This window comes from Mustela nivalis (genome assembly GCF_964662115.1).
Source record: "Mustela nivalis genome assembly, chromosome: 6".
Lineage (NCBI taxonomy): Eukaryota > Metazoa > Chordata > Mammalia > Carnivora > Mustelidae > Mustela > Mustela nivalis.
The window spans coordinates 104,296,212-104,318,827 of NC_139025.1; the positions used below are offsets into that span (position 1 = coordinate 104,296,212).

Consider the following 22,616-nt stretch of genomic DNA (forward strand, 5'->3'; position numbering starts at 1 on the left):
CAGAGAAATGAAGGCCTAGGTATGAGACCTGAAGGTATCCTAGGTCCATTTGCCCTGTTTCCTGCAGAGGATCTAACTGATAGATCCCACTGAGGCCATGCAGTGTTACAGGAGCTCAGTCCTTTCCTAAGTTTTGCAATCCAAATTATTTCCAGTGGGTTAAAAGGCACCCCAAGGTAGAGTCCTTGGGAACTGAAGAAGCCTACTGAGGCCATGCTTCCAGAAAAGTAAAGAAGGTCCATTACCAAATCCCCCCTGACTCCTGGGTAGCGTCCCACGCAGGATATGTCAGAGGTTCCTGTGTGTCAAAAGCGACCAGAGGCGTCCCTCAAGATATCGCTATTGATTACCATCCTGCTTTCCCTGGGAAGGCATTTCTGCCCTAAAGGCCCTGGAGGGGTACCGGCATCCCTCCACTTCCCCATCGCATCCTAGGCTGCTGATGGGTGCCTGGTGAATGGACCAAAATGCTGTGCCATACCATGCCATCGTCTGTCCTGAGGACTGCATACTGTTTTGCCATTTTAACCCATGGAAATACTAGAAAAGTTTGGCAAGGGGAAATTACCCAATTTCATAGCTTTAAGTAATCTGTATAAGACACTGACAAGAAACAGTAAAGACTGAAATCCATAATGGTCTATGCGACATTCCAACACATGTGGCCCTTACAGCCAACTTCCCTAGGAAACGGTCCCCGGTTGCGTTTTAATTCAATCGGGTACTGGTTTCGGCCAGCTCCCAGTGGAGGTCCCGTGTCCAGAAGTGGCTAGGCCAGGGATGTGGAGGGGATCACATTAGATCAATCAGGAGGAAACCTCACACAGGAGTCTTAAGATTGGCAGCCGTCCTGGTGACTTTGGTGGCTGTCCTGTGCCCAAGAGAGACAACTTTCTATAAGAACAGGGATAAAGAGAGGCCATCAAGTTTCTGGGTCTATTGCCATTCTGGCCAGGGTACTAACTTACAGCCAAGAGACAGATGCTCTCCTCCCCATAGAGTAGCCACGGGCTAGAGGATTACAGCCTGAGCAATTGACATGCAAGTGTTCCAATAAGACCATACTCCTTGAAAAGCCCTGAAATGAGAGTAAAGGAAGAAAAGAGAAAGAACTCACCAATTTTGCACCGAAGCTCAGAGTCCAAATGTAAAGACTCACAGTCCCTTCGTGGTCACCAAATGATGAAGTTCTTGAACCTAGGTGAGGTTCAATAGGGTGAGGTTCGGAGCAGACGGCTAAGAAAGAATTCTTTAGACATCTTTGGTGCAAAAAGGTGGTTTATTAGAGCACGGGGACAGGACCCGTGGGCAGACAGAGATGCTGCTGCGCCAGGCATGTGAGGAGTGGCTGGTTATATACACAGGAGTTGGGTAGGTGAGGACAAAGGGTTGTTCAGAAGGGCTATTGGGATAAAGAAGACTGTCAGGATATTGAAGGCCTGGTTACTATCAAGCCAAGGCCACTTTCCCTCTAATGAGGCACAAACATGAAGACAATTGGGAGTCTCCTGGTGGAATGTTACATTCCTGCTATCAAACATCCTTGTTAGTGAGATTTAGGTTTTAAAAGAAATTTAACTTTATTTACTTTTCCTTCTACCTCCGTCTCCTTCGGTTTTTTATGGAGGGGAGGGTGATGTTAGGGCTTGAGGAACTGAGTTATGTGTCTTTGGAAATTGGGCTATTGATAAGGTAACTTCTTTGTTGTAAATCTCAAGGACATTTGTAAACCAAGAGAGACTCCTGCCTTGCAGGACTGTGATCTCTGCAAGATAACCATTTGCTCTTCTTGTAGGGCAGTCAGGGGTGCCTGTGGAATGTCACACATATTACCAAGGGGAGTGGGTGGAGAGGGGGTGCAAGGCGCCAGCCCCTGCTCCATTCTCAGCCAGCCTCCTACTCCCTCATCACTATTACATGTATCCTAACACAGGGACTTATACGGGATGTTGGGGGGCTTCAGACTATTACTGTGCATGGTGGGGCTGTGAGACAATAGCCTCTGATTGGGGAATTAACCGTGACCCCCACATAACGGTAGTACCCACCAGAACAGACAACTGTGTAACAAAAGGAATTTGTTAAAAATTTAGCCACAGGGATCTTCCCTTCAACCGCATCCCACCGATATGGGAGATATTGTACAAATATATCTATTATGATCATCAACCCCAAAGATTGTCTTTGGGAATATGGCCGATCTTGGGGCCTTAGATATTATGAACCTGGTGCAGATAGAGGAGGGCAATTCTCCATCCAGAAGATAAAGATTCGAGAAGAGCCCTGGCCTACAGGGCCGAACCCAGTTTTAAATTCTCCCAAGCCATTAAAACCAACCAGGCTACCTGCCACGCCTACCCCTAAGGAGACTATTGTGAAGGATAAAAAAGAGGTTGACAATGGCAATAGTGCCGCAAAAGTTTTACTCCCACTGATAGATACAATGTTTAATTTTTTAAATACTTCAGTTCTTAATATCACCCGAGACTGCTGGCTATGCTTAAATCCTCAGACCCCATACTATAATGGTGTGGGGGCCAATCTTATCATAGGGAACCGAAAGGGGAAGATTAAAAATGAAAGCTCTCATGACTCTTGTGAATGGGGAAAAGTACCTAGACTAACCCTAGGGGATATAGAAGGTAAGGGACTTTGCTTTGCGACACGAAAAGGGAAGTAATCTTCCCAGTACAAAGACTTATGTGAAATTATAATGGTCCCTACCATCTTCACTAATTTCCTTAAGGCCCCTGCCGGGGCCTGGTTTGCCTGCAATTCAGGACTCATGCCATGCCTTAATCTTGCCTTGTTCCAAAACTCTTCCTGGAATGAACTCTGTATAACGGCCCACATCCTTCCCCAAGTAGGTTATTATGGGGGAGTCGAGGGATTCCAGCATCTCACTGCAGGGACAGGATGAACAAAACGTGCGGACCCATCCTAATTCCAGCGTTAATGGCTGCAGGGATAGCAGGGTCCACCGCCAATAGGAACCGCAGCCTTAATAAAAGAGAAAGTAGATTTTGAGGCTCTTGGATCCCAAGTAGATGCTGACCTACACCACATGCATGAAAATATAGATAAACTGATTCCCTGAACTCTCTAGCTGAAATGGTACTGCAAAATAGAAGAGGGCTTGACATACTATTCTTAGAGAAAGGGGGACTTTGTGTAACCTTAGGGGAAGAATGCTGCTTTTGGATAAATCACACTGGAGTCATTAAAGACAGCCTGGTGCTGTCAAAAGGAGGCTAGATGAGCGCGAACAACAATGCAGGGACTCCCGGGGTGGTATGAGAGTTTGTTCAACTGGTCTCCGTGGATGACTTCCCTAATATCAGTGATTACAGGCCCCCTGGTCTTACTATTACTGATGTTACTCTTTGGCCCCTGCACTATAAACGACCTGCTGTCATTTGTACAAAAAAGAATTGGGGCGATAAAGATGCTAATCTTACAAAGTCAATATAACCCCTTACAACAGGGGGACATAGAACTGTCAAAGATCTTTTCCAAAGAAAAGGGGGGGAATGTAAGGGCCTACTTGATCAGTGCTGGTCTCATCCCCATAGAATAGCCATCCTGATATTTAGGTGTGAACTTAGATTGACTCTGCCCCTTCCCCCAAGAGGAACGCGCTTAGAAACAGAACCGGTGAAATATGGCCGGCTGCTAAAATACGGCCGAATAGCCCCCGATAACAGAGCACAAGTACCAGGACATGTCAGCCTGGGCGAGATAACGGAGCCCAGATACCAGGACGTGTTTGGCCAGGTGGAGTAATCCAATAAGTAAAAGCGCATGTATTACCTCCCTACCCGCTAAGGAATGTGAGCCCCGCCTTTCAGGTGCCAAACTAAGGCACCAATTCTAGCCAAGGTGATAGGCTGAATCAAATGATTACCATGAGGTAGGGTGCAATCCAATTGGCCACCTGTGTATAACCTAGCATGATTGTATGATGTTCTCTGTGGGCTACATTCTCATTGGCCAGGCTCAACTATATGGCCTTTACTCTATAAAACCTGGCTGATGAGAATAGGAGGTCATCGCTTTCCCTTTGTGAAAGGTGACCCCGACCGGTCGGTTTTGGTTCTCGGTGCTGGTGCAAAATAAAGCCCTGCTTAACTTTAGCTTTGTATCGGTCTCGTCCTTTTGTCCACAGACCCTTCAGTATGAAACTCAGATACAACAAAATTGGAATAATATTTAGTTCTATATGTAATAGACAACATACTAGCTAGAGTGTGAAAGTGTCATTTGGAGCCCTCACTTGTAAAAGGCAGTAAGGAATGTTCTTACTGGAATTCTTTCATTGTTTAGAATGTACCAGGACCCCAAGTCTGAACTCTGAGAAAAGGGTCATGGGAATGTGGGTAGTTTTGTTCTTTGGTCCATTGGTTTGCTCTAAAGATGCCTCTTTTTAGGCCCAACAGTGTCAAGTTCAGGCAACTGCCCCAGTGGCTTCACTTGGCCTAGGCAGACCTGGTTACAATGAACTTCACTGATGCCCTCAGTAATTATGTGCTCGATGCATAGCCTCCCCATGGAAACATGATGCTTTCTCCTTTCCAACATGCTTCTGTCTCAGGGATGCCAAATATGAATAGAAATGGAAATACCAGCTACCCCAATAGATCCAGAATCCATCTTTTCTTCAACTTGGACGGTTTATCCTTAAAACCTTGTTAGGTTTCTGTCATCTAATCAAACATAGTGGAAAAGGGGATTCTTCAAGCTGGCTCGTCTCCCATCTGGCTTGAAAGATACAAATGGCGTCAGCTTTCAACTGTGAGCAGGAAAAATTTGACTGAAGACAAGTAGCTGCACTTCTATAAAGAAAGGCTTCTACTTTTGCTAAAGCAGAAGTTATCAGTGAAAAGAAACAATTTACTCCATCACATGCATACTACGTTAATGTTTCTCTTTCACCTAACACTAGCTCCCACTTTGCCCTTTCCATGTCTCAGGCAATAATATTCTAAATAATGTATATGCTTTTAGCCTTCAAACAGCTGTGGAACTAGGTATTCTTACCCCAGTTATTACAAATGTTGAAAGTGAGGTACATTGGTTATATTCTTTGCCCAAGAACACATGGCTCTCAAACTTCTATTTTGTTTAATGAAAGGAATATAATTAAAATTAGAAATGTTTGGGAAAATATAAAATATAGTACTTCTGTTATAATCTTCATGAATTAAAGTTTTGCTGTTTATCTGTTATCTTTTTTAGGTTGGGGTAGGCCAGAAAATTCAAGCTCAGGGTAATTTCAAAATGTTAGTTCTAGAACTTAGAAGTGATGTAGAAGTTTTGCAAAACATGGGAAAGATGGCTTCCCTCCTCCTTCTGCAAAGAACAGGTTTTATAATATTGGCTTTCCCTTCTTGGTGAACTAACTTTGGCCACTGCTCTCTGGGAAGCCTATTCCCTTGCCCATTGTTCTCTCAAAGAGCCCCTTTACAGCCCATGGAACTTTTAAGAATACAAGGTACAGGGACATGGCCAATTGTGTTCGCTAACAGTCTTTGAAGAAATTGTATTTAAGGGAAACACTAATTACAGAGACCATCTAGCACTTTAAGAAAGAATTTCTCTAAGCTAAACCAAGTTGTGTCATTCATAATATTTGTTATGCAGCAGAAAATTTTTTTTCAGAGCCTTTACAGTTTCCTTAAGCAGCAACTGTTTTTCTTTGCAAATCAGGAATGAAGCAGGGTCTTGGCCCTATTGGTGAGCTTTCACATTGACCCAGGGAAAGAAACAGATTTGAAGAATCCTCTAATTCAGAAGCAGAAGTGGAAAGATGACCCATTTGTTGTGATGGTGTGGACAGTTGATTTCGTTCCCATGGGGATTTCTGTCTGTGGCCCAGCACTGAAGTTGTTCCATCTCCGTGAGTGCACTTTACTGATAGTAGTAAGAGCCATGAGAATCACGTCCCATCTCTGCCTACCACACAGTTTAACCTGGCTAATTCTTTGATTGCTAATTCTTTGATTTGATCCCAGATTGAATACCACTATGTTCTCTAGTGCTTCTTGTTTTCCCCAGAAAAAATGAACATTTTTTGGACTTTCCAAAAACACTCGTCACATACCTTCATGCCTTGATTTATTAGCTCCTAAACTGAGCTCTTTGAGAGCAGAAACTAAGACTCCCTTCTGGCATTACAGGACCTAGTGGCAGGTTATGAACTAAATTTTTGAAATCCGTCTAATACCAGGGAAGATGATGAGATAAACAACATCTGTCTGTGGGAGGTTTTCACCCCAGTTCCCCCAGGACTGCCCTTTACCTTATGCTCTGTTCCCCCAAATGCTGGTGACCAATCTGCTCCTAGATTCTTTATTCTTGGTCAGGGCTTCTTGGACTTTCTGTGGAGACATCAGGAGTACCAAAGATTTCCTAGCTCGTACCACTAAAGATCTGGAGATTTGGGGGAGCTTGAAATTTCTTGGAGCTTCATACTCCCTCTCAAAAAGCCATCTACATTTTATGTTTTATATGTCCTACTGCATGTGAAAAACTTTCTCGTAAAATGTCTGGAAAATGTACATAACTTCCCAGTTCCAGAGAAGGTAGTTTGAGAAGCATGGTGCTAATTACAGCTCACTGAGAGCACAGCAGATAGTGCCCCAGAGGAGGAATTTCTGAAGCCTGGAAATGAGAGGGTGTGGGGAGGTGGGGTCCAGGTAGCAATCTGCCTAACAAGAAGTTGTTACCAACAGGAACTTTAGACATAATTTAAACTCAAGTTGTTAATTGCTGATAGAAAACAAAACAAAACACCTCCCAGCTTGCTGAGAAGACAAAATGGTCACTGAGATGTATTTAGTGTTCTCTGAAGCTCTGTGTAAGTCACCTAATATTTTAAAAAGTGTGTGTGGGGGGGTGTACTTAGATTTAGATTGATTTGTGTGAACTGTAAGCCAGTTTGTGCTTTTCCGTACAAACATTTCAGGGTGGAGCAAGCATTGACCACAGCTTAATTTTGGACACTGACCAGCATTAAAAACTAAGAAACAAATTAACCAAAGACAAAACTCTGTATGTCATTAAGAGTAAACCATTCTGTCTTATAGGAGCTTTCCCAAGTCACTGCTTTTCTTCTTTGGGAATGAGTCAGAATCCTGACAAATGCTCAGTTGAGCCAGCATGTAGGTGCAAAGGTGCAGCTCCTGGGCATTCCCATAACAGGCCTGAGGGCTTCTCCCAGAGGAAGATGTTAATGGCTTTCTACAGCAGCAGTGTTTAACTTGCCCTGAGCTGATAGATTTCAATGATATAGATTGATATGTGAATAAGTAGTGTGGGGTGCATTTTGCAGAGCCCACAGTTCACCTAGTGTACTCATCTGTTAACCAATTGTACTTTTCAGTGGTTGTCCTATGAAAGCACCAAGCAAAACTCTTAAGTCTAGCAGGTATCCTGCATGGCAATTACTTTGTGATATGACTTTTACTTTGGCGAGGTATTTCAAACATCCTTTTACCTACCTAATCTTGTTCTTTCTTAAATCTCCCAGGCTCTGAAGTGGCCATTGTTAACATACAAACTTCATTTAAAGTCCCTTTTCTGATTTCTGCCTCTGGTGGTTAAGCAAATCACTATTTGGCTAATGTAGCCACAGGCCTACTTCTTACAAGGTTTATCTTAATGAAAAAAAATAAAATAATTTCCTCTTATAATCTTTAGAGAAAAACTAATTTTTTCCCTATGACAAAGGTAACATATTGGGTTGATCCAGAAGAAATATTTAAGTAAAAGGAAAAGATTAGAATAATCTATAATCTTACTACTTGAATTTCATGGCCATTCTTCTAGACTCTTCCCATATGTTTATCTTTTCCCAGAAATGGGATCATCCAGTGCCCGCTGTTTTATTCTCTTACAGTCTTCTACAACTTCCATTTTCATGATCTCCCTGTGGACGGCCCTTGGTTTATTTAATCAATGTGCTGTTGCTCACAGGTTACCAGACCCAAGAAGCTGCCCCTAGAGGGGCCTGGCTGTCACCTGGATGCACCCTAACAGCCCCAACAGTGTGATGTTCACTTGTCTTCTCCTGGGCGGGGCATGAGTGCCCTTGTGATTTATGAGGGATTGGTGGCATATGTCAAACAGGGGACTCTTTGGGATTAGATGTTTCTGCTAATGGAGCAGAGGATGCCAGCTGGTGCTGAGTGGCCAGACTCTGCTTGGAGCATCACCCCATGTCACTCTGGAGTGAGAGCACTGTCACGCTGTGGAGTGCTGTCCTGACTACTGCCACCCCTCTTCAGTTCTTCGACACTCATTCCCCTCGCTGCCCACAAGTCACAGATAAATTCCTCTCCAGAAACTGCCGTAACTAAAGGGATCCACCATGATTAAGCCCACGGCCCTTTTCCTGGGGGAGTTTTCACTCAAAGACTGGTTGATGGGGAGGCTCTAATTGCCTGTCCCCTGACCCCCCAGTTTGGGACAACTCTTCAGGGCTCTTTTGGTTCCAGAGCTCTGCATGGTCCATGCTGAGACCTGTATTAGGACCACACAGCAGCTCTATTTCCCCTACCCAACTCTCTTCACCCCCACAGATGTATCTCCCATGGAGACCTTCCAATAACTTTCCTCCATGTGTATTACTAGCTCAGTGTCTGCTTCCCTGGGAACCCAATCTGTGGCAGGCACTAAAAGTTTACATTTTTGGCCTGACATCAAGTTTATGTGCTTAGTATGTCTTACAGAGACAATACAAGTTAAATCATATGAGTTGTAATTGTAATACTTACAGGTTTCTCCACAATATTTATATTGCTAAATAGCTAACATTTCCTTTCCAAGCTGAATCAGATCTGTCTCAGAGGTCTCACTTGAGGAAGTCAACAAGCTGTGTTCTATGTTTGTCATTTCCTATGACTCTTACCCCACCATTTGGGCATCCTAGGTCTGAGACACAGTTGATGGGGAGGTGGGTGGGTCCTTGGCCCAGGCCTTAGCAGGCCGCTCCCAGGCAGGCCAGTCTCCTCGTGGTGTCCTTCACCATGTGCTGGCTGTGGGCCCTCTGGGCTCCTCTTGGTACTGATATGTACAGCCCCCTGTGTGGCCACACATGCCCTTCTCATTATGGAGGAGGAAAAATACTTTTACAATCTATTTCCTCTCTTGAAATTCAAGGCTTTACTCAGGAGTTTCCTTATTCAGGATGAGGGGATTTTATCCCTTCAGCAGCCACTGCTGGCCATCTGCCAATCTGGAGCAGCCTCAGGAAAGTGGCAGAGCCCTAGGCAGCCTGGCTAACTTTCATATTTCCCAGGAGAGGAAACAATTGTAAATCTCTCTGCTCAAGAAACAGAAGTGGAGGGGTGACCTCTGATTCCTGTGCAGGGAATGGATGACTCAATTTTTATGAAGATTCCTACCTTTTTTCCTGGTTTAGGTTCTGAAATTGCCCCCCTCCTTCCCTATATGACATTGGGCTGGGGGACCATTGCTGACAGATGGCTCAGACAAAGTACAAGTTAGCCACTATTACAGGTTCAGCTGTGCCCCCCGCCAAAAAAAAACCTATGTTGAAGACCTAACCTCAGGTACCTCAGAAGGTGAATACATTTGGAAATAAGATCTTTGCAGATGTAATGAGTTCAGATGAGGTCCTACCAGAGTAGGGTGGGCTCTTTATCCAAAAGAATGGTGTTATAAGAGGAGGAGAGACTGGGAGACACAGACATAGGAGAGAACACCACAAGATGACAAGGCAGACAATGGAATGCCACAAGACTGGGAACTCCCAAGTACCACAATGAGGAAGAGTCAAGGAAGGGTTCTCCCTTACAGGGATCCATTGACATGATTTAGGAGCTGAGAGGTCCATTTCTAGCTTAGTGAGACCAAAAGAAAAAGCTAACAGAGCAGCTGGGGAACTGTAAAGTTGTTCTCCGGATTTGGCTGGGGCCCGGGAGGCTTCCTTGTAGGACCTTATGTAGCTGCTTTGTAGAATTTTTGGATTCTGAGAATGAAGCCCTACAAAGGAATTTGAAGATTACCTGGTATCATTGAGTGTCATGTTTCACGTGGAGAAAATGAGATCTGGGGAGGTTAAGTGACCTACCCAGAGGCCAACTGGTAAACAGTAGAGACAGGTCTGGAGCCCACAAGCACTTTGAGATACAGGCCAGTTTGCTTGTCCCAGCTTTGGACTCCCTTCTAGGCCTGTCAAAACACTGTACAAAGTCCTGAAAAAACTCTAACACAGATCTGCCATGACTTCTCAAAGCTACTAAGGTCAGCAGCCTGGGCTTTGGGGGCAGGTCCATCAACTTGTTTGAGCCTCAAGTGATTTCTGAAGACAGTGTTAACATCACAGACCTTAGGCTTTTGTATCAGATAATAGCTTTTAGATTCTAGGTCTGTGATTGGTGACCAAGTAACTTTAGGAGGAGTTATTTAAACGCTCTCAGTCAGGATTTATGTTTAAATGCTAGGACATTGGAAACTTGCAAGATTGGTGAAAGGTCAGATAAAAAATTCTTTGCAAAGAGCTTGGGCCAGAGTTGTTACCTACCAAAAGGAGTTGTTTTTCCTCCTTTAGTTTCTTTCTAAGATCCCATTTGTGCCTGAAAAATTTAACCTGATATAGGAACAAAGAGTATAGTCACAAAATACCACTGTTGCCATTACCATTAATATCACTACCATAAAATAGATAAGATTTACTGAGTACATGCCAGACACTATATCCTAATGGCTTTACATGGATTACTAATCAGCATAACCCTAGGATATAATTAGAACTATTAACCCGCTTTTATAGGTGACAAAACTGAGGTTTACATAAATTAAGAAACTTGCCCAGGCTCACACAGCCAGATCATGATGGAGATGGACCCAGACAGTCTGTCACTAATACGAAAGGAAAATCAAAATGAGCCACATTCAGTCCTGGGTGTCCACCAGGAAAATAGAGCAGTCCTATTACAAGGGAGGAAGCTGTAGGCTGTTTACATCTAATTCCTTACAGTTACCAAAGTGTGTCCATTCACAGCATTTGGGGAATTGTCCATAATCTTAAAGAACTTGGTAGATAGGTTGTGGCTTTAAAATAAAAGTCAGGAGGTGAAGTGTAGCCAAGATAGGATAAATAAGTCCTTTGAGATGATATTTGAAATATTCAGACAAAAATGCCTGTCGTACTCAGATCTATGACCAGACATTCAATGGTTTATAAGTTGACATGATCCAGGAATCCTTATAAGATCTCTATCTCATGATTGTCCAGACTATTTGAATACCCCCAAAGATGGGGAGCATATCACCTCCTAAAAAAGCCCTACTCACATTTAGGGAGCACTGGCTGGAAATTCTGCCAATTGCTGGCTTAACAGTCTAAATATGAATAAGCAAAACTTTTAAAACATCAGAAAAAAATGTAAAAAAATATCTTTATGACCTAGGGGCAGGGAATTCTTTCTTAAGCAAAATCATGAAAGAAAAAATTGATATATCTGATTACATTAAACTTTTAAAACTCCTATTTCTCAAAGGAGATTATAAAAGTATGAAGAGCAAGACACAGGGTGATGACATTTACAGCACTTAAATATGACCAAAAAAGAAGTGTCCAATGTGTGTATATATGTATAAGAGAAGGAAATAGCACTATAAAAGCATACAAAGTGAAAGACTTCTTAAAAAGAATTTTATAGGGGTACATGGGTGGCTCAGTCAGTTAAGCATCTGCCTTCAGCTCCGGTCATGATCTTGGGGTCCTGGGATCGAGCCCCACCTAGGGCTCCTTAATTATTATGGAGTCTGCTTCTCCCTTTCCTTCTGTACTGCCCCCACTCGGCTTGTGCTCACTTTCTCTCCCAAATAAATAAAATATTTTAAAGAATTTTATAGAAGAAATCTGAATGGCTAATTAACATATGGAAAATTGCTCAACCTCAATTGTAAATGAGAGAAATACAAATTAAAACTATGATTTTTAACTTCATTGCCTTGGTTTGCTAGGGCTGCAATAACAAAACACCATGGACTAGCTGGCTCAAACAACAGAGAATTCTTATTTTTTAAGTTTTTATTTAAATTTCAGTTAACATACACTGTAATATTAGTTTCAGGTGTACAATGTAGTGACAGCTTTATCTCTGCGTGGAGATAAAGAAGATTGGAGACTAGAGGTCTGGAGACTAGAGATTAGAAGTCCAAAATCCGGAGTGCCTGGATGGCTCAGTGGGTTAAGCCTCTGCCTTGGGCTCATGTCATGATCTTAGTGTTCTGGGATGAAGCCCCACATTGGGCTTTCTGCTCGACAGGGCGCCTGCTTCCCCCCCACCCCGCCCCTGCCCCTTGCCTGCCCCTCTGCCTACTTGTGATCTCTCTCTCTCTGTGTCAAATAAATAAATAAATAAATCTTAAAAAAAAAATGTCCAAAATCCAGGTGTGGGTAGCATTGATTTTTTCTGAGGGCCTTTTTTCTGGGTTTTCAGATGATGGTTTTCTCCCCATGCCTTTGCACAGTCCTCCTCCGTGCATGCCTGAGTCCTAATCTCCCTTTCTTTTAAGGACACCAGTCCTCTCAGATTAGGGCCCACCTTAATGACCTCACTGAATCATAACAACCTCTTTAAAGACCCTAACTCCAAATGTGGTCCCACTTAGAGGCACTGAGGGTAAGGACTTCACATATGAACTTAGTTAGGAAGGACACAGTTTAGCCCACAACACAGTCTTTTAAACCATATTAACATATTAACAGTCTTTTAAAAGCTGATAATACAAATGTAGTTGAAGGAAGATATGGAACAGCAAGAAATGTTATCCACTGCTGATGAGAAAAGCAAGTTTGCATTAAAACTGAAGATGCAAATACCCTATTACCAGCTCTTCTATTTCTGGAAATGTACTCTAGAAAATCTGTGTACAGGTGGCTGAGAAGACATGTATACAAATGACCATACCGGCACTAGAAAACTGGAGACAATCGCAATGTTCATCGGCGAAAGAAATGAAGTACATTTTTACAGTGGAATTCTCTCTGACAGTGAAAACGAATGAACTAGACCTGTACACAGATATGTAAATGAGTTTTAAAAACAGAATGTTGAATAAAGAAAAACTGCAGAAGAATGTTTGTAGTCTTAACCATTTTTATAAAGTTCAAAACCAAAAAATAAACAGAATAATTTGTAGGGATATGTACATAGGGCATAAAACTAATATTTAGAGAAAGACAATAAGCCTCAAATTCAGGATAATATTTAACTCTGGGACAACAAAGAGACAAAAAGGTGATCGAGAAGAATTATAGGGGGTTTCAACTGTTTTGAAAACTTATTTCTTAAGCTGGTTGGTGGATAAACAAGTGTGTACTATATTATGTTTAGGGGCGTTTTTGTATTCATTAAAGGTTATATAATTTTTTAAAGAAATGCTTAAAAAGGAAAAATTGAGCGTGTGAACAGGGTCTAGATCTTGTGGACAGTAAAAGAAAAGTAAGTGTTCAACAGGGATGTTGCTCTTAGTCAACCCTGTTAGTGATGAGAAGAGAATGGAATACTTAAAAATTTGGTTATTACTTGTAGAGAAAAGAAATCAGTGATCAACTAGAATGAAACGGTTGGGGATCAAGACAGGAAGTTCGTTTTCTGATAGCTCATGAGAAAAGTATAAGTGGTTACCTGTTAACTGCCATGTTCATCAATTTAGTAAGTCGTATCAACTACTTGATTTAACATGAGTACAATAATAAATCACTTTCATAATGTAAATGCACCTACATGGTTGAATTTTTAAAAGACTATTTATTTGACCTAAGGAGATTCAAATAACACTAACAACAGTGTAGATAACTTGAATTAAGCAATAAGAGTTCTTTTAAGACAAGCATCATAGGAATTAATGTACTAACTTCCTTAGAGTAGAAATGAAAAGTTAATGCTAGTTTCTTACCTGGTTCCTTTTTAGGCAAAAATACAAACAATTAAGGTAAATTCTCAAAAAGGGGAGGAGGATATATATAAAAAGGGATTCTTAACCTCAAATGAACTTCAGCATCTGTTTGAAAAGATGAGATACAAACGCACTTGGAGGAACACCCAGTTAAGTAGCAGCGCGAGACTGTGCCTGATTTCAGCAGCCATCTGACACCCGTGTGACAGACCTGTGCTGGGCCTGCGGAATGGGGGTGAAAGTCTCGGTCAAAGAGACCTGAGGGAGAAACAGACAGGCAAGCAAACGTCTTGAATACCATAGGAGAAGCACTCTCATAGCGGACTGCATGGCCCAATCCTGGGAGGTCAGGGAAGGCTTTTAGGAGAAGACGAAGGAATGGAGAGGACTGTTAAAGGCAGATGGCCGCTGGGAACAGCATGAACAAAGACCTGAGGTGAGTGAATATGCGCTTTCAGGGAACAGCGAGTACAGGGACTGCAGTCCTAGGCGTGGTGGGAATAGCTGGAGATTGTGGCTGGGAGCGGCCAGATCATGAAGACTCGTACTCCAAGCAGAGCACTTTGGGCTTTATCCTAGAGGCAGTGAGGCAACACAGAAGGCTCAAAGTCCGGGAGTGATGAAATGCCAATTGAATATTACCCCCACCTTAAAAGACCACCAGAGAGGTGAGTCAAAGCCAGTCAGCAAGGGTCGTTTATTGCAGGTTCGAACCTGGACCTCTGCGGCGCTCATTGCCGATAACACCGAGAGGTCCAGAGCTGGATTGGTGCAGGATTTTTATAGACAGGTACAAACAAGTTTCGGTTAGGGCTGTGCTAATTGGTTGATAGTTTGAACAGGCATACTTGGTGTCAGTGGATTGGGTCAGGGAACCCCACGCAAAAGCAGACAAAGCAATCTTACAGAACCAGAACTCGCCGGTTAGCCCACACATGCGAAAAAAGCACTAGCAGGATATTGAAGGCCTGGTTACTTATCAAGTAAAGACAATTGGGAGTCTCCTGGTGGAATCTTACATTCCTGCTATCAAGCATCCTTGTTAATGAGATTTAGGTTTAGAAGAAATTTAACTTTATTTACTTTTCCTTCTACCTCCGCCTCCTTCCGTTTTTCATGGAGGGGAGCGTGACATTAGGGCTTGAGGAACTGAGTTCTGTGTCCCTGGAAATTGGGCTATTGATAAGGTAACTTCTTTGTTTGTAAATCTCAAGGACACTTGCAAACCAAGGGAGACTCCTGTCTTGCAGGATTGTGATCTCTGCAAGTTAACTATTTATCGTTTTATGGCAGTCAGGGGTGCCTGAGGAATGTTACACATATGGAGGGGAGCGGGTGAAGGGGGGGGTGCAAGGTGCCAGCCTTTGCTTTATCCTCAGCCAGTCTCCTGCTCCTTCAGTGACATGATCAGGTTTGCTTCTTAGCTCCAGGGAGGAGTGGGAGGGCAGGCTGATTGCAGGTGGGGGTCCGTGACAGTCCGGAGAAGCATGCACAAAGAGATTAAACTGAATCCCTGGGGATCAATCAGAGGGAGACTGCAGAAGAAACTCTGGGAACAGCAGCATTTCAACGTGGGCAAAAGCAGAGGAAAGTAGCCAGAAGGAGAAAACATGCAAATGTGCTTAAATTTCTGAGTTACTTCTCACTTCCTCATGACAATTTGTGTCCAAGCTGCTTTTGCTTTCCAGTGTATTTTTTAAATCCCCTGGGTCACAAGCAATGGTAAACATTGTTTTGGGAGAACAACATAAGCTATGGAGTCAAGACCAGGTTTGTATCTTGAAGGAAACACTGAGTCTCAATGTCCTCCTCTATAAAATGAGCATTAGACTGACATGATTGTTATGAAGAATAAACAAGGACGATATTTGTAAAACTGACTAGAAGTACTGCATACATTGAGTACCTAATGTGTACATAAAGGAGACTAATCTCTGACAGGAAAGGAGAAAGCCCAGTGAGCTGAAGATTCTTAAAAGATAACCATAAATTAGTCTAGACAGTTATCTGGAGGGAGAAGCAAACAAATGGAAGAATCTAGACACTCCTCCTCTGGAAAAAGAAAAAAAAGGAAATTGATAACCTTGATTTTTATTTGTTAGCTTGATAAACATTCAGTCGGGATAATATTAAATATTCAGCAGTTGTTTCTTGGTGGACCAAGAATTAGTTTTAAGGGACGCCTGGGTGGCTCAGTTGGTTAAGCAGCTGCCTTCGGCTCAGGTCATGATCCCAGCGTCCTGGGATCGAGTCCCACATCAGGCTCCTTGCTCCGCAGGGAGCCTGCTTCTCCCTCTGACTCTGCCTTCCACTCTGTCTGCCTGTGCTCGCTCTCGCTCTCTCTCTCTCTGACAAATAAATAAATAAAATCTTTAAAAAAAAAAAGAATTAGTTTTAAGTTGTTCCATGTATTTTTCATTAACCAGCTTTAAAAGCATTCAAATGTAAACATGGACTTAATATGTTTTAGCAAACTAAGCAATTTTGAAAGTTTTACATGGGAAACTTAATCCAAGGACATTATTTCAGTAATAATAACCAAAATTCCCGGAGCCCTTTTATGTCCTTTGTGCTTTCTATGTCCTATCTCTAATCCTCACAAGATGGAGGTAAGATAAGATTAATAAATAAGATTGGACTCAGAGGATTTTACTAACTTGGCTAAGGTCACTTGTATGGAAAATGTCAGAGTGGGATCGTGAACCCAGGTTTCAGAGACTCCAAAATTCACTGCTATGCCTTCCCTTCGCTCTGAAGGAAAATAAGAGAAAAGAGGCCCATGACCAAAACTTGTCAGTCCTAGAGGGCTTTCAGGAGGTCGTAATGTTTGAACAGAGTTCCAGAAAAGTGGATAGGAATCTTGAAGGGGGGGGGGTGGTTTGATATAAAAGGAACAGGAAACAGGGAAGCTTGCAGGAAACAGCAAGTAGAGGATTGAGGCACTTTATGATTTACAAAGTATGCTCACAAGCAAGTTCCCACTCTGTCTTTAGAAAACAATGTTCATCTTTCCCATCTAATAGATAAAAACAAGTCATATTGGAGGTGCAATGACTTGTTTGAGGACAATGAAAAAGTGAATTGCAGCACTAGAGTTCAAAGTCAGCTCTGGTGATGCCAGATTTTTGGCTCATGTTCTAGTACTGTGGCAGCTACAAAGAAAAGAAAAACTTCACTACATCGCTTCCATTATAACTTCATTTCCGATTTTATCATATCGTCCTTACCCTTCTTTCTTTCTGGGTCAGTTACTTCATCCTCTTCTTTTTCTTTTATTTTATCATCGTGTTGCACCTGTATTTGTAAGCTTGCTCTAACTTTCAATGAACCAGGGCATAAATTGATAAAAACTCCAATGCCCACAAAAAAAGAAATAGTGTCTATGTTGTATATTCCCATCTAGTTCTGGCCTTTACGAGACCGCATCTTTATCCAATTGTGATGTTAAGGGATATATAGCCTTACATATTGTTAACTTCATGGACTGTTCCAACGGAAACCCGCTTCCGTGTTGCTACAGTCTTTTTGATGGTGATTTTCCATGACTGTATTTTTTTTCTGTAAAGGAGACATGGCCATTCCCATGTTCTTCTGGTTTTCCAAGGTTCTTCTGGTTTTCCAAGGCTGGTGGACTGTGAGGGTCCTGTGGGATTTTCACAACCCTAAGTCTTCCCATTGCAGCCTCTTTCACTGCCTTCATATCTTGTCCATCCCATTTTAGGGTTATGGGTGTTGGTACATGTTAGTTTGGGACCTAATTCATGGTTCCTTACTCAATCCATTGCATTTCTTTTCCATTTTTATCGTCAGGCTCTAATTCGTAAGTTCCCTGGGTCTTTGTTACATAAATCCCCTTAAACCCTGTTTTGGAAAAAGGTATGATATAAATAAAGAGAGTGATCACACTTCCGGGGAGGATAAGGATTCTGTTTACAAAACAGCACTATTGTGCAAAACCAGTGATTTCCTGCTTATGACAATTGCCTGTGGTAAGCTATTAGGTGCTGGTATAAACAATAGGTGTGTAGTTTCAACCCAAGGCTTTGGAACAAAAGTCTCTTTTTCTTTTATCTAACCACCCAGAGAGGACAGGGTTCAGAAAAAATAGCTCTGAAGGAGACACTCTAGGGAAATGGTTATAAGCATACAGCATAATGAGCCAGAAGGATCTGGATTTGACTCCCAACCTTGCTTTGCATGGCTATAAGCCTCTAGACAAGTTGTTTCTCTTCTATGAGCCACAGTTTCTTCATTCTTACCTACTTTAGTGGGTTGTTTTAGGAATTAAATAAAACCCAGTATATAGTGAGCATTCAGTAAATGTTAATATTATTCTTGGGATAGATTATTTGAAATAACAATGTCAAAGCTTTAAATGCAAGACAGTGGTGGACCTTATGTGGTCATAAGGCACAAAACAATGAAACAATCGGAGTGATCAGAGTTTCCACTGAAACACAACAAAAAGGCATTGTTTTTCACTTTTTCCCAGTGTGATTTCAGAATCAGGAAGAAAATCAGGCCTCTAACTGTGGACACAGCCTGCAGCTATGGGCTTAAATGAATGAATGACTAGAGTGTATTCTGGGGTAAGTAATTTAATTTCCCTGTATCTCACTGTCTTTTCTGTAGAATATTGATTCATGGAAAGCTAATGGTTTTAGAAAACCCTCTAGATAAGGACTGGGTTTCCAGCCCTGCTTATGTTGTCCTATGAACATGAAAGCGCTGTCAGCATAATGACTCAAATCCCACGTCCTGCTTTTGGTGGCATTTACCCACTGACAAAATGTTTGTGTGTTCCTGCCACAAAGGCCCTCGGGAGAGCCATTTTCATTGAGGTCTAATTTGAAGTGAGCCAGCACATTGGCAGGACCGAATGCTGGTGTTTTCTGCTTTTGAGAAGACCATTTGCCTGCAAATCTGCAGAGGGTCTGAAGAATCAGAGGGACTGATGCACTCAGAGACCCCCGGGACACCTCTGCCTGCAAGTTTGGCTTTGGCAGGATGGTTACTGTTCCCTGGTTGCATAATTCATGCTTGTCCCATCAAAAAAGCATATACCAAAGGAGAACAGTGATCAGTTAAGAAAATATTACTAACATGGAGAAACATTCACTCTCCTTACTTCTAAGGATTTGGAAATAATGGTTACTTATTTCAAAGCAAGGATAGTGGAAAATGCTTAACAGTAGACTGAGTAGCTAAGTATTAACGTTCTGGGTATAAAGTGTAATACAAGCCACACACACACAAAGTCTGACACACAACAGACTTCAGCCAATTATATTGAACTAAAAAAGAGAAGGAAGGAAGAAATTAGTAAAAAGTTGGGACTTGGGAAACAGCATATTATTCATAGTTTGAAGGACCCTAGACAAATCTCATAACCTAAGCCTGTTTCTCATCTGGTAAACAGGAGCAATGTCCACCTCACCGGCTTACTATGAGAAATTGAATAATGTCGTTAGAGGGGTAGGTGGTTAAAAGCACCTGACAGTCATAAGACCTGGATTGTAGATCAGGCTCAATTCCACACAATGTAATTCACTCAAATATTTACTGAGCACTTATTATTTGCCTGGCATTGTATTCCAGGTGCTGGAATTGGATAGAAGATTAATAAGACAGGCAGATTTGTCCCTTGTATAGGGCAACTAGGAGGGAGGCAAACCCAGATTCTGAATCCTAGCACTCTTATTTTATTATACCTACATTCAAAAGAGGTCCCCAAACACCCTGAAAGAGTCGTTCCAGCCTTTGCCCTCAAGAAACTCCTAGTCTATTGGGGGAGACAACCTGTAAACCAAAATTCCAAAGCAGCATGCTAAATGCAGCAATGCTGGTACATAAAAGATATGTGGAAGGAATAAGGAGGGACTGATGAACTGTAGAGAGGGAGTTGGGTAAAGGTTCCTGAAGGGGATGCTTGTCTGGCTGAATGATGGAAAATAAACGAGTTCCTACAGAGAGAGAGAACAGAGGAAGGGCATTTCAGATAGCAGGAAGCATCACATGCAAAGCCAAGTAAACAGGAAGTGGCTAGTTCCAGGTTCTGCCATTAACTGGCTTTATTTAACCTTTATGGAATTTCCTCAAGTCCCTCTGGGCTTCCAGTTTTCTCATATTAGAAAATGAAGGTGTTGGGGGACGGAGTGGGGCGTGGAAAGAGGCAACGTAGATTTTCCGTAAAGGGCTTTCTAACTGGTCACTCCCTACTGAAGCAGAAAAGGGATGGCTTTGGGAATATCAAGTGTTATTTTTCTAGAGTGTGAGCCAGAGGCCCCATCTCTTGTGACAACAGATGACAGGCTGCCGACATTCAGATATGTTTGCAAAATCCACCCAGTTCATCAGTATTTACGGCATTGACTGAGCAGGCTATTAAGGAGGTCACCATCCAGCAGAGGGAACCCTGTAGTAAGTACACGGGTACGTGGAAACTCCATCTACACGTGGCGGGTGCGTGGAGAAAGTAAAATAGAAGAACCTCGGGCGTGTCGGTCACGCGCAGGCTGACAGGCTTTAGCTCCTAGCAAAAAACTTCCTGGTTCCTCATCCTGTTTCACTTTCTCCAAGAGGCCGCCAGCATGTTCCGCCGCCAAGTTCTCCCTGGGCAGGGCAAACGGGCACACTCTTTTCACCTGCAATCTTTTTCCAGGCCTGTGTAAGGGGCTCTGTGCACGCCGAGAGGATGCAGGTCCCAGGACTGACCACACGGTCACGCCCAAGCATCCGCTGCCGGGCCCGGGCAGCGGCGAGCAGGGCGAGCGGGGCTGGCTTGGAAGGCGGGCTGTCCAGGGCCTCCAGGGGTTGGGCTCCCGGCCGGCTGGGCGGGACTCGGGCTGCCAGTATAAGGCAGGGGCGCCACTGTCCCAGCCAGAGTGCTGAAGCTGGCGCCCCAGCCAGGACCGGGAGGCAGCTAGCCCTGAACTTGCAACTCATGACCCTGAGTGACTGGAGAAGGAAGGAAAGGTCTGATATCGATTTGTTCGTTTATTTAGTACCGATGAGTGGAAGGCGGGCAGGCCTGTGGTGCGGGAGAGCTGGGCTTGGATTAGCCAGGGATCGTAGGCCGTTGGTACACTCGGAGGGCCCCGGGGAGCGGTCCAGCCACTTCCCGAGGGGCTCCAGGCATCCACGCTCACCAACTTCTCTCCTCCGCAGGAGCACTTCTTGCCACCACTCCCAGCCTCAGCCTCTGAGGATGCGGCTCCTTGGGAAACTGCGCGCCTCCGCTCCGGAGCCTGCTTTCTCCAACGTGCTCACCCCGGCCCGCATCCCCGAGTTCTGCATCCCGCCCCGGCTGCCCGCGCCCTGCGCACCGGAGTCTCCGCCTCCGGCCGCGGCTCTGCCCCGGCGCTGTGCTGCTGAGCCAGACCTGTGGCCCGGAGGAGCCTACGGTGCCGCGGGACATACGGACTGGGACCCGCGCTCGCAGGCCGCGCTCTCGCTGCCGCACCTGCCGCGCGCACGCACTGCCTACGGCTTCTGCGCGCTGCTCGAGAGCCCGCACACCCGCCGCAAGGAGTCACTCTTCCTCGGGGGCGCCGGCGCCGCCCCGCTCCTGCTCCCGGGCGCAGCCCCGGTTCCCGACCCCGCGCTCCCCGCCGGACCCCGGCAGACCCCGGACGTGCCCGCGCCGCCGCCCCGCGCCCACCGCCTCCTGCGCGCCCCCGAAGGACTGCTGAGCCGTGCGCTGCGGGCCCGGAGGGGCCGTGGCCTGGCGCGCGCCCGCTCCGTGTCCAGCGGGGACGACGACGACGACGAGCGCGGCGCCGGCTCCCGGCCCCCGGCCCGGGCCCCCTCCGCGTCCCCGCCGCCGCCTCCACCGCCTGGCCCCGACCCGCGGCCCGAGCGCCTGGAGGCCGAGGGCATTGTGGCCCTGGGCCACGACAGGGGCGCCCTGCGCCTGGCCGCCGAGTACAGCCGGGCCAGCGGGCGGCTCCGCGTGCGGCTGCTCGGCGCCGAGGGCCTGCCCGCAGGGACCGCCGAGCCCCGCGCCGTGGGCTGCCGCGTCAGCTTCGTCCTGCGCTCTCCAGGCAAGACGCGCCCGCAGCGCAGCGCTGTGGTGCGGCCGAGCCGCAAGGCCGCCTTCGACCAGGACGTGTGCCTGGACGGGCTGTCGGAGGAGCAGGTGCGCCGCCTGGCCGTGCGCGTCCAGGCGGAGAAGCGGGGCCGCGGCCGCGAGCGGGGCCGCTGGCTGGGCCAGGGCGAGCTGCTGCTGGGTTCCCTGCTGCTCCCCTGAGGGCGCCCGGGCCTCGAGCCCTTCCCTTGGGGCGCTTTCCGCGCGCTGGGACCTCGGACCCGGACAGCCCCTTCGGACAAAATAAATGCTATTTATTCATTTTTCTATTTATGATCTTGTTTTATTGACAGTTTAGTTTTTAGATGTCTGTTTTTGCCATTGTTGGTAGTGATGGAAAAAATGAAGTTCTCTATTCACGACATCCAATCCTTTTTTCCAGACCATTTTTACGTTCAAAGGGAAAGAGGCTGGAAGGGAGAAAAAGTAACTACACCCAATCTGCCTTGATTATCCTCCCTGCTTTATGATAACGCTAAAGGTTTGTTATTTTTTAAGTTATTATTTCAGAACGCTGCCCAATGCTAAGATTCACATATACAGCTTTACATATTTTGGTGTGGCATAGGTTCATATCCTCACTGATGCCCATATA

General features: G+C 44.7%; 2 protein-coding genes across 2 annotated transcripts in view; both read left to right on the forward strand.

The window, feature by feature from the left end:
* The window catches only part of LOC309866537 (uncharacterized protein), a 28,915-nt gene extending 22,607 nt beyond the window's left edge, over positions 1-6,308 (forward strand). The window contains exon 5 of the mRNA XM_082734320.1: positions 5,707-6,308. Coding sequence (XP_082590446.1) covers positions 5,707-5,750 — 44 coding nt within the window. The 3' untranslated portion in view covers positions 5,751-6,308. The remainder of the gene's footprint in view (positions 1-5,706) is intronic.
* A 12,125-nt stretch (positions 6,309-18,433) lies between these two features.
* Positions 18,434-22,290, forward strand: C2CD4B (C2 calcium dependent domain containing 4B). The gene is made up of 3 exons (XM_082734318.1): positions 18,434-18,524; positions 20,204-20,910; positions 21,103-22,290. The coding sequence occupies exons 2-3, from the start codon at positions 20,630-20,632 to the stop codon at positions 22,181-22,183; spliced, it is 1,362 nt and encodes a 453-aa protein (XP_082590444.1). The 5' UTR covers positions 18,434-18,524; positions 20,204-20,629; the 3' UTR covers positions 22,184-22,290.
* The last annotated feature ends 326 nt before the right edge of the window (positions 22,291-22,616 follow it).

What these genes read in the sequence shown, in the direction of transcription:
- C2CD4B (XM_082734318.1), top strand. Translation starts at nt 20,630, where the DNA reads ATGCAGGTCCCAGGACTGACCACACGGTCACGCCCAAGCATCCGCTGC. An exon ending in GACTGGAGAAGGAAGGAAAG is followed by an intron (nt 20,911 to 21,102) that starts GTCTGATATCGA and finishes TCTCCTCCGCAG; the next exon opens with GAGCACTTCTTGCCACCACT.